Raw genomic sequence first — 12,975 nt, forward strand, 5'->3', positions numbered from 1 at the left:
AAAAAAATGAAACCAATATGATAGATATGCAAGCACATAGCAATTTAGCGACATATATGTAAAACAAAGTTTGGGCATTAGGTATACAAGTACATATGATTGACATATAAATTGATCCCAAGAATTGGGAGCTGGATATGTAAATACATGTGAATTGCGTAGTATGTATGTAATTCCTCTTATCGAAACAATCGATTCAGACAAGCAAACTCATTTAATAACATAATGATCTTCATAATTTCGCCCCAAAGCTAGACTAATCCATGTGAAGTATGCAGAGAAATAATCGCTATAACAAAAGTTTGAGAACAATAGTAATAGCATGCAATAAGCTCAGAAAGTTTCAATTGTTAGAATCAAATACTTTGATAAAAATTTGTGGTGAACTGAAAGAGATAATCGAGGTGGAAGGTAAGATCAGCGAGTTCATACCTGCGTCGAAGTGCGACAGACGATCAACACAGGAGAACGAAGATGTTCTGTCAAGAGCAAGGGGGAAGACGAGTCAGGCGTATGCAGGAAGGCTGAGTGGCTTCGTGCAGAGGAGGGCCAACGATTTCGGCGCGGTCGAGAGGCGACGGAGGCGAACCGAAGTTGTTCGATCGGGGAAGGGGAAACGAGCGACGGCTCTTCGTCTCAGAGAAGGAGCGGGGCGAGGGTTTCTAGGCGCAAGGCGAAGATTTCGGGTATGGTTCCTCGGCGCAGAGGAGTCGCGCCAGGGAGATAGTCGCAGGTGCGGGAGACCGGAGTTGTGCGGTGGCGGGAGACGAGCGAGCAAGCTTCGTCGATGCGGGAGATCGGGGTCGAGCAGTGGCGGGAGACGAGCGAGCAGGTTCTGTCGATGCGGGAGACGGGAGGCGGGGGTCTCTCTCGAGCGAGATCGAGCAACAGCTGGAAATGCGACAAGAAACGGAAAGCGGAGTGGGAGCGACGGGGAAAGGAGAGCTCGGAAGAAGCGAAAAATTCCAATCCGAGAGGAAGCAGACGCTCCTCTCTTTTAGAATCGGAGCGGGAGCCGTTATTTTTGGAACCAAATAATACAATTTCCAAATGCAGGGGCAGAAAATAAATGATTTCCAAATGGAGGGGAGGATTAAATGGAATGCCTTAACACCTGAAATAATCTTAATTAAGACAGAAATAAATAATCCATTCAAATTTTGAAATTTGAATTTCAAAATCAGGTGAGCTGGTGCCTAACCCGTGTTCAGCCCAAGTCCAGCCTGAATCAAACCCGAGCCGGACCTGGGTTGAGCTTGACCTGCGCACCTAAAAATGCATCGATTTCCGTGCGGTTCGCGCGAGTGTGGAACCACAGCAATATGGGTGTCATTTCTAGCTAAAATCGACGTTCCGGACGCGTCGGCGCAGTCCGTTTCGTCATCCGGGGTCGTCCGGACGAGTTTGCCGGCGGGCGAGTCAATTTAAGCCAAAATTGCGCGTGATGCAACAAGTGCGTTGTCGAGTCACCGAGGGTTAACCTAAGGTCGTTCGATCCTATAGGAACTCATTTTCAGACCCTCTGCATGTTGGTCCTTAGCCCTTGCAACTAGAAATTGAGTGCTTGGGACCACTCGTGCGAGTTTTCACAAAAATGAGTAAAGAAGCGGTTTGAAGTTCTATGGGAGGTGGGCTCCGTTACTAGTCCGCTAGGATGGTCAACCAGGAACTCCTAAGGCTAGATCCTAGGTTCTAAGATTAGGAGGCTAAGACCTCACTAAAAATGAGGTCAACAGTTACATTTTGGTTGTCTACTTGTTGATTACCGATGTCGGACTAAGGAGTACTCTTCTAAGTTATGTTTAGTAGGACACCCTTCTAGTTGAGTGGCAGACTCTATACATCCGGGTGACCGATAGTAGCCTTCGACGTCCCTCGAGTACAAATATATAATATCTGAGCCTAGCCCTGACCCGAGTGCTTGCGGCCCTTTCTTTTCGGATTTTTCGTATGTTTTATTAAAATTTTTGGCAAAGCACTCGTGGTCCTTTTTTCGGGGTCTTCCCGTAATTTTGATAATTTTCTTGGAATTGTCATTTGACGATTTTCTCGAATTTTCTGTCGTGGGTCATTTGACGATTTTCTCGAGTTTTTTCAGACTGTTTCTTTTGTTTATACAGTGTATACTAGCTCGCTTAAAGGAACAACAGGCCTCGCAGATATACATATTTGATTTACATTACAACATTTTACTTCACATCATACTGTACTGTTCTTTCTCTTCTATGCCGCACATTATACTATTTTTTTCTTGTTATACTACATGTTTTATTGTTTTGTTACACACTATACCTTAGTGTAGGAAAAACTCAACAATAAATATCAAACCTGAAGGTGCTATGATGAGGGTCTTGAAGCGAACACCGTGGGCAGCACGGCGAGGACACTCAGAAAAGCAACGTCAAAACAAATTCACATTACTAATCACTTTTCTTAGTTTAAATAACAACTCATAGGATTTCAAGGTGGTTTACCTAGTGCAGCGTAAATCTTCACATGTCATATTTAGACTTTTGCATAACCCTATTGTGCAATTATAAGTCCTGACACTTTAGGATTCCGAGGTTACTATACGGTACGGTGTAAATCCTCATATCTTTTTAGGTCATTTGCATAATCAGATAGCGTGCGAATGTAAGTCCTAAATCCTAAAAGAAATTGCAGGATTAAACATTAAATAACATTATTTCAAAGACATAAAGCCAAACAATAGGATAGTTGGGAGGTCACCAGGGTTCTTCCTGGATATGTGATATCCCTTACTCTCGCTCCTTTTGGATTCCTTAAATAACTTTTACTATTTGAGCCACTCCCGTTTGATTTTCCCGTGTACAATCTTAAAAACCTAAACTTTGAAATCTGGAAAGTAAAATCGCTGATCTTAATCGAGAGTTTTCTTAAGTGACCCCGATCATTTAATATGTAATCAACTATAAGGGCTTGCCTCTACAGGGAACTTGAAACCCAGGTAAAATAAACCTTATCTAATTCTTATATTAGGTAAGAGAACTTGCCGGTCATACAGAACTTGCCGGTCATACATGGTCATACATAAAAGTTTTTTTGCAGACAAACGGATGTCACAAACTTCTTAGTTTAGGTGGTTGAGGCTACTGTTAAGTGATATGCTTATCCTTCAGGATAGTGTATTACTTGTGGTATCGCACTCAACCATTTAAACTATTTAATATGTGAGACTCGTTTGGTCTCATCTATTTTTAAAATTAAAATGTTACTTTCAAAAAATAATATTTACATCAAAACTATTTTCATATTTTACAAAAATCATTCTTTTCAGAATTAAAACGACCGACACTAGGGTGGAAGAGGTGTCAACTAGGGGGCCTTGAAGGTCGTGGCGTGGTAGAAAAGGCAATTGGTAAGCAGGAGCAACAAGTTAGAGACGAATTTAGGGAACGACAACAATGAGGAGGGGGAAGCAAACGACGGGTATTGTTTCGCGCAGGGGTGGGGAGCGGGGGGTGGTTTGGGTTGGGTAAAGGGGGAGGGCGAAAAACAATAATTCTATTGTTTTTTGGAGGATGACAACAAAGGTGGAGCAGCAAGGGGAAGGAAACCGGTGCGGAGTAGGGATGGGGAATGGTATAGGAAGGGTACACACTACTTCATGATCAAGATAAAGCCGAAACACCAGTCAGAACTCTTTGATGTAGCCCTGGAATAATAAGACATCACGGCTGTTTTAGAACAAGCACGATAAAAAATCTAACCGCAGACACCAAGGAAAACAAATAAATAGTCCAAGAATAACTAGGAGTTCCTTTCCCCCCTTCCCCCTCCCTTCTTGAAAGAGGTGACATTCCCACTTGAGAGAACTGTCCGGCCTCCCTAGTCTTGAACCTGTTCGGTCCAATTGTCCAGACACCCGCGACAGTGAGTTGCCTAATGTTAAATATAAGAAAACTAAATGTTAATTATGATTTTATAATTTTATTGTTGATGTGAGCTAGAAGATATGCAACATTTAAATTATGCGGAAGGATAATGGTTTGTATTCACTCTTTTCTCCTACAAGAATTTTAAATAAGAAAGATGGTGCAGTATAAATTCATATGCTTTGGCACAAATGTTTATATAATAGAAATCCCCCCAAAAATTGTTGTGTTAGCCCAATTTTTTATGTATTTGATTTGACTTGATATCATTAATTTCAATTGATACTATTGAATTTTTTTTTTATTTATATCTAACAGATCATTATAATTCTCAAACTTTCGTACTAATTGTATTTGTAAAATCATTATTGGAGATGTAATCTTTTCTGCTGCTAATAGTTGGCATTAGAGATGTTTTTTGTGAAGTAGAGAAAAACTTGTAGGAATTCAAAGGTTTTCTAGTTTTTTTATTGTAAATCTAAATGGACTTTGTTACTATACAAAGAGGGTCTAGGGATTTCTTTGTATCTTCAATTGATTTTAGGTATTATTTCTAGTTGAACGCTAATAAATTATTATTTACGTAGTTTTATTTGTTTTTGTTGTTTTCATCCAATATCAAAGTTTATAGTTCATGATTTGCAAATTTGTGCATTGATGATAAGGTTAATAATGATAAAAAATGGTGAAGCATCGGTTTGGAATCGTCACATTTTTTCTTAAGGATTTCACAGTGTGGTCAACTGTAGTTTTAAGGGCATTAAATCTTTCAGAATGAAACTAAGGTTGTGTTTGGGGTAGTGGTGTGGTAGCGGTACGGTGCCACACCAATTTTTTTTATGTTTGGTAAAACAGTGTTTTACCCACGTTTTCAAACGCTACTGCTGAAAACTATGTTTTCTCATCAAACTTATGTCTGTTTGGGGCAGCTATAACATTTTGAAAAAACAGCCGTGAAGCGGTTGAAGAAGAATCTATTGTTCAAAAAACTGTGGTGACTGTTACAAAATTTTTTTTTGGAAAAGTCATATCGCAGTTTTCTAACGACAATCTCAAGTAGCCAACCGTGATGGGAAAATGCAGTTTTTTGAAAACGCAGTCAAAACTCAGTTTTGGCAAATATGAAAAACAACGGTATGACACCGCACCGCCGCCTCAAACACACGCTAAAAATCTTTTTATAATAAATCATTTGAAATACATTAATATTGGTTGTTTTTTTGGTCTGATACCATCCAATTTGTTATGAAAGTTAGAGTTTTTAATCCGCAAAATAAACTAATCATTTCACCATTTTGCAGGAATTACAAAAAATTTCTTTTCCATCTCTTTTGCTTTTTCAGGAAAAAATGGAAATCCATTATGCAGGATTCAAGACTCTTCACCTGCACAACTTGACTGAGCTGGTTCAGGGCACTCTTGCTTTCAATGTATGATGAGATAATTGTAATAAAATCCCCACAGATTCCAGATTTATCAATGTATAGCCTTTAATGTTTTTGCTCATGATTTTCATTTTTTATACAATTTGTTTTGCAGGCAAGAAGTACTGGGCTTCTTGCTCTACCAGATGCTTTAGAAGATTCTCCCAACATCATTGTTTTTCAGGTCTTAATATTGGAAGAAAAAGGATATTTTTGTCATGCCATCGTTCTATGTTTTTTTAATTAAGAATTAAGTTATAAGTGATAACTGCTACTTCTGTGTCTCCAAATTAAGCAAAGCTGTAAAACTGTTGTTTTCTTAGAAAATTTACATACGCACCACTCAATTACTATGAATTTACATATCTAGCATCTGAAGTTCAATTTTTACAAACAACTTAGCTGTGTAATTCTCCTCTTAAAAGTTAAAATAGTCATATTTTTTATGATAAGAATGATTTGGGTGGTATAAATGTAACAAGTGAAGTTTAAGTGTTAGATATGTAAATGCGTAAAAATTGGGTGATATGCATGTAAATGCCGCTATTTTCTTTCTCTCTCATTAGTAACTTGGAAACCCTCAGGTTCTTAGCTATCTTTTATAGGGTACAATGAGCATGCACTGTTGTTATATCTTTAGTATTTACTTTTTTAATTGGGGCATTTACATGCATATGGCCCCCAATTCTTATGTATTTACATATCTAACACCTAAAATTTTCTTTTTATATTCATACCTCTAAAATCTTTCATATCACATAGAAAATACCAATATTTTAATTTTTAAATTGTGAAATACATCTTTTCATACATCGGTGTTGAAATTTGGAATAAACCAACATAATTTTATTCATAGGAGGGATATTTAAACTCAATTATAATAGACATAATAATGAAAAACAATAAAGACAATAAAATAACTAGGAAGGAAAACTAAACAGAATAAAGCAAAAGCGAAAAAAACATAATCAGAGAATAAAATCAAATAATAAGTAATAACGACTTAGCAATGTTTTAAAAGACGTGTGCGTTGGGCGGAGCGTTTTAGCTGTTATGAAAGTAAAAGTGGAAAAAACATAATCAGAGATTAAAATCAAATAATAAGTAATAACAACTTAGCAATGTTTTAAAAGATGTGGGTGGTTTTGGGCGGAGCTTTTTAGCTGTTATGAGGCGAGGCGTAAGCCCCAAGGTGTTGGGCGTAAGCTCTAAAATATTAAAAAGAATAAGAAATATAAATATTAAGGAAAAAAATAAACTATTTGTGCATGATAAAAAATTAAACATAAACAAAACAAGTCTTCTAGGATTATAATCTTCAACATTCTAGTAAAAATCCAAAAAAAAAGTAGAAACATATAAAAATAAGTAAATGTGTTTGAGCTAAAAAATAAATTTCTTATCATATGTTCCTTGAAGGTTATTCATTCTTCAAACTCGTCATCAAAATCTTTTTCTCCTTCACCAATAGTTGTACCCAAATTGCAACTAAATTCTTCATATTCTTTGCATTCATTGTCCACTTCATTGAAGTCTTCATCATGCTCAATTTCAGGTGCATTCGTATTTTTTTCTCTTTATCATTGTTGCCTAAATTACAAACTCAAACAAAATGACATTCACAAATATTTAGGATATTTTTTCTATAAGAAATTAAGAATGCATATTTATGTAAAGATCAATTAAATGAAAATATGAAACCTGTTTTTTCATTCATTTCATTTTTTTGTGAGAATATGTTATAAAATGTCATTTCTTTGTTTTGTATTATTTTGTGATTCTTCATTCGCATTTGTGTTGGCACATTTCTGTTCATCAACATTAAAGACATGTTCTTCTTCTCCATTCAAGAAGGTTCCCGTGGAAGCACTATATCTTCTTTCTCAACAATCCACTCACCATCAGACTCTATATAATTTATCAGTATTGGATCAAAGTCTTGTTTTCTTCTTATATTTCTCTCCCTTAATCTAGTATTGTATCTTATATATACCAGAGCATTCAACCTCTTGTGCTTCAACTTGTTCTTCTTTTTAGTATGAATCTAAGATAAAAAAATGTTATTTTTAATAGGTGATTATGAAAGTAAATAGTAATAATTTTAAATTTCAAGAAATAGAAAATTATTACCTATTCAAAAATGCTCTAATTTCCTTCACAACCTGATGAATTGCATTTGAGGCTAAGAGCTCGAATCACAAAATTCATTAGCTTGGGTGTTTTCCCACAAAATCTCATCCACTAATCAGCAGAAGATCTCAACTTTCTTAAATCCATAGCAAACCCACTCCAAAAGTATCCTCGTAAGTTATCATACATGTTCAGTTGAATATCAGCTCTAAGCAGATCTTCACAGTTCATCATTCTTTCCATACAAGCAATTTTAACACTTCTTTAACCTCATTATCATTAGAAAAATTATTCTCAAAAGCGAAATTGAGGGTTTAAATAATAACCAGCTACATGTAGTTGCTTATGAAGTTGGATTCTCATCTTGCATCAAATTTCCCCCAAATAGGTCCATACTTCTTTTCATTATGCCCACAATTAAAAATAATTTTTTTTTGCTGAATCCATTAGCTCATTAATATAACCCATGACTAGCCTTTTTTCTGAGTCAACATCTCTTAAAACATTTACAAGCGGCACAACACTCTTAATACAATAAACAAGAAGCCCAAAAAAATCCCGATCAAACAAAATAATAGCTCTAGCTTTTATACATTCTGTCTTCTTTGCCCATTGACTAGAACGAAAAGCTTATGTGGAAAACATTGCTTGATGTGGTTGCTTCTGCTTGTAAATGCTTTTAAGCAAATATGTCGTAGCAAAACATGTAATGGCTCGACGAACAAATTCCATCTCCTTTGTAAAAGATCTCATCAAGCCTAGAACACGTGTGTGCTCATAAATGAATTTTATGACTTGTTTTGCTTTTGCTAGCGTGCTCTCATGAATCTAGAATTTTCCAATTTCTTTTAACATTAGGGCAATACAGTATGTTGCACATAGTGTCCAATAAATATGTGGTTTATTCACATAGTTTGACCCATTATCTGTTATAATTTGAACCACTTTTTTTTTTCCCACTTCCTCAATCACGTCATCCAAATAAGTGAATAGTAAATAACAACTTTTCATAGCATTAGAAACATCCACGGATTTGAGAAAAAAAGTCCTAGCTTAACTGCTCACAAGAAAATTAATTAAAATTCTATATTTTTCGTCAGTCCAATTTCTGACATAATTGAGCACCAATATTTACTCTTTCTTTTTATGCTCCTTTAACATCTTATTGATTGTAGCAAGCTCATATTTGAGTATCCAAGTTCTGAATTTATGAACTGTAGGCGAAGTAAAACCAGATCCAAAATTAGCAACCGCTTGAAACATATACATGTAATATGAGTCATTGACAACACTAAATGCCAATCAAATCGAGCAACATAATCTACCAATTGCCCTAAATGCTCCTTTTCTTTCACCTTTTTTTTCACTTAGACTTTAGAGTAAAATTCCTTGCTTGTGTTGTGGTGAAAGAATCCATTGGACCTCCAACTCTAGGTGGCCTCTGCTTCTAATACCATTTAAGACACTGTCACACTGTGCTTTAACTGCTGCATCTTCTTCTAATGCTTTCTTACATCTCTCTTGAACTTTAGTCGGGGCTTTAGGACATGACTTAATGCTTTTGTGTGTGCTTGCAAGATGTTGTTTCATCATGTTTCTTGCTTCACTGCACATGTGATTGCAAAATTGACATCTGAAATAATTTTCATTGGGCATGCTTGTGCGACTACTACCGACCACACAATCCTCACTTTCCATTACTAGTACTTAATAACTAACATAACCTAACAAATTAAAAAAAAAAAAAAGATCAAATCCACCTCTAGCAAATTGCGTACATGAAAAAAAAATTGTGATTTGTTCTAGCTAGAATGATCTCCAGCAAAACTTTATGTTGAAAGAAAAAAAATATATTTACGGTTCATTGTAGTAGCTACAATGAAATTACTCTAGCAACTATAGTAAAATCATAAAAAGCACAGCACAATCGTCACATTAACAAAAAAAAATCCGCGGTACAGTAAAATGATAAATTAAAGACATAATTTCATTGTTTCTACTTTCTACGCAACAATAATCACAAATATGGATGCATAAAATATAGCAAACCTCAGGAGAGAGTGGGAGAAGATGATGCAGACGAGAGTGCAAGAGAGACAATGCAGGCGAGTGCCGGAGAAGATGAAGTAGACAAGCCTGATCCAGCCCTGCGTGCGAGACCCTGCGTGCAATCGGAGTGGAAGACGCTGACGATGCGAAATCGAAGGAAGAAGAAGAAGGATGCGAGTGCACAACTAATGTGCGGAGGAGAGGAAGGAAGAAGAAAGAGAAGTCGAAGGAAGAAGAAGTTGAGTTCAAACTGGGGGGGGGGGGGGGGGGGGGGATAACTGCGTGTGACTCAAATCGAACACATACTTAGAATTAGGGATTTTCAAACCCTTTTTATTTGAATGGGAGGCTGGGTGTATGCCTCATGAGCGAGTTTTGTGCTCCAATACTTTCCGGGCATAAGAATCGTGCGAGTATAGGCACCCCTCGTGGGCTTGTGGCGAAAGACCTTATGTCCCGCTCCGGAGCACACCTCAAAAATACCCTAAAAACAATTTTTAAAATAGGGCAGCTTAAGATAATCATTATAATCTAATGCCCCCCTCAAATTGAAACATAGATGCCAGTCATGTTCAACTTGAACTTGAAGTCATCGAATAAAGGGCGATGCAGATTCTTGGTGAGGATGTTCTTTAGTTGACCACTGAAGGGCACATATGGAATGTAAATCTCTCTAGACTCAATTTTTTCCTTAATGATGTGTATGTCGTTCTCCACATATTTAATACGATCATGTTGAACTGGGTTATGAGCAATGCTAATTGTGGCTTTATTATCACATAATGGTTGCAGTGGGATAGATATTGACATACAAAGTTCACGGAACATGATGCATAGCCAGAGAGCTTCACAAATTCCTAAGGACATGGATCAGAATTCAACTTCACCATTGCTTTGGGCAACCATAGGTTGTTTCTTGCTTTTCCGCGAGACAAGATTGCCCCATACAAATGAGCAATACCCTGAGGTGGAACGCCGATCATGAATTGATCTGGTTTAATTAGCATCTGTATAAACAACAATAGATCGAGAGGTGTGGCGGGAAAAAATTGAGCCCGGTGTAACATTAAAATTATGGAGAATTCGGTGGACAGCTTGGAGGTGCTAGTAGGGGTCATGCATAAATTAACTCACTATTCCAACTGCGTGACATATATCAGGGCGAGTATGAATTAGATAGATGAATTTTTCCACATGACATTGGTAATGAGTTTTTTAACTGATACAACATTGAGAATGTCAAATAATTTTTCATTAGGATCCATACAAATATCAACAAGTTTGCACAGAAGAAGTTTGTTATATGTCAAGAGATCAATCACATATTTGCGCTGAGAGACAAATTCCTTGAGAGTACTGATCCACTTCAATGCCTAAGAAGTACCAGGGGATCCCAAATCCTTTATCTCAAAGGACGAAGCAAGAATGTATTTTAAGAACTCAAATGCTGGGAGACCATTATATGTAAAAACAATATCGTCAACATAGGAAATAATGATAGCTACCTGACCATTGGATGAGTGCTGTAAGAAGAGGGTGGGATATGATTTAGCCTAAGTAAAATCATGGCTCACAACCACCTTTGTGAATTTGCCGAACCAAATCTTTGGGGATTGCTTTAGCCCATAAAGGGACTTTCATAGCCTGCACACTTATCCTCTGTAGATAGTTGAATCAAAACCCGGAAGGAGAGACATGTGCACCACTTCTACCCGCTCTCCATTCAAGAATGGTTTCTTGACATCTAATTGGAATAAAGGTCAATCCATATTCGCCAATAATGACAACATGACTCGAATAGTGAGTCAACTTCATAGGTCTGTGAATACCCTTTGGCGACCAATCTTGTCTTATTGCTTTCAAAGGATTTATAATAGTTGAACTTGGTACTGAAAATCAATCGACACTCCCACAACTTTCTTACTCTAAGGAAAATCAATGACATCCCTTTTATGGTATTGCTGAAAGACATTCATCTTCTCAATTACCGCCGTTTTCAAAGTTACATCAGCAAGAGAAACCTCAATAGTAGTTGGGATCTGATGGTTCGTTAGGGCAGTAGTAAATGCTCTGTAGGTTAGCAATAAACTGCGAAAAGAAACGCATTTTGCCATAAATAGAGGGAATAGAGGAGTGGTCATGCTGATGATGTCGCTTGGAGTGGAGTCAGGGTCTTGTAAGGATGTAGCGGGTTCCAGAGTTGGACCATTAGAACGGGTGCAACGAGTGTACACGGATAGTGGAAGGAGGAGATGGTGCACTCAATGAATCAAGGGACTCATCGGATGGTGCACTCATTGGAATAGGAGACTCCTCGGTGGAAAGAACAATAAGGGGAACATCCATAGGAGTAGGAGAAGAGACATTGTCTAAGAACCCAAACTCTCCCTCAATTGGGGCCGAGCTAGAAAAATAGGTAACACTTTCAAAAAAGGAGACATCAACACTCACATAGATTTTGTTAGTGGTAGGATCAAGACACCGACACCCCTTTTAAGTGGTGGAGTACTCAAAGAAGATATATTTTATGGATCTGAGAACAAGTTTACTCTGATTGGGTGCAGCGTTCCAAACAAAAGTAGTGCACTCAAAAATCTTGGTGTCTAAGGTGGAGAAGACCCGTGGCAGAGAAGCATTACATCAGGATGGCTATGAGGGTTCAAAATTTATGAATTTAAAATGTAACTTTATTTATGAGATAAGTGACAGCGAGAATGACATCATTTCAAAATTATTTCGGGACATTGGATTGAAATATAATGGAGCAAACAACGTCGATGAGGTGATATTTTTTTCTCTCTATTATTTACCACTATTGTCGATCCAAAGAACCTGAATAAGAGTTTTGAATTGAGTTAAAAAGAAGTTGTAGAAGTTTTGAAGGTGACGACAACCTCTGATTTGTCTCTAAAAATGTAAAACCTCATCATTCGAGTGTAATCATCAAACAAAGTTAGAAACCAATGTTTATTATTGTAGTTGGGAGTGTGAGAGGGGTCCCCATAGGTCATTGTGAATGAGAGAGAAATGAGCGGAATGTGTTGGGTTGGGTAATGGACCCGATGTTGTTTGGCTAACTAATATGTCTGAGAAATAAAATTAGAAATGTTTTTATTAGAAAACATTGAAGAGTATAATTTTTTTTAAATATTAGAAACTATGATGACCAAAACGGTAACGCAACAACATAATGGGACAATCAATGACTCGTGATAAGCTACAACTCCTGAGAAGTGTGTCCTCACTCATCGTGCTATTCTCTTGGAAGTAGTAGAGTCTGGCTACCCTCTTAACAGTTCCAATCATTTTCCTAGAACGACGATCCTAAAAAACACAACCATAAGAAGAAAAAGTAACAACACAATCAATATCATTCGTCAACTTGCTGACAGATAACGAGTTACATTGCAACCAAAGAACATGTAAAACAGTCTCCAGAGTTAGATCGGTTGTTAGTACAACGACTCTTTACCAGT

The 12,975-nt window shown here is 37.1% G+C and overlaps 1 protein-coding gene across 1 annotated transcript in view; it reads left to right on the forward strand.

Moving 5' to 3' along the window:
* Nucleotides 1-12,975, forward strand: part of LOC110032801 (mannosyl-oligosaccharide glucosidase GCS1) — a 56,035-nt gene that overhangs the window by 18,869 nt on the left and 24,191 nt on the right. Inside the window, exons 5-6 of the mRNA XM_020736560.1 lie at nt 5,240-5,326; nt 5,436-5,504. Coding sequence (XP_020592219.1) covers nt 5,240-5,326; nt 5,436-5,504 — 156 coding nt within the window. The remainder of the gene's footprint in view (nt 1-5,239; nt 5,327-5,435; nt 5,505-12,975) is intronic.

The sequence above is a fragment of the Phalaenopsis equestris genome, unplaced genomic scaffold (genome assembly GCF_001263595.1).
Source record: "Phalaenopsis equestris unplaced genomic scaffold, ASM126359v1 Scaffold000002, whole genome shotgun sequence".
Lineage (NCBI taxonomy): Eukaryota > Viridiplantae > Streptophyta > Magnoliopsida > Asparagales > Orchidaceae > Phalaenopsis > Phalaenopsis equestris.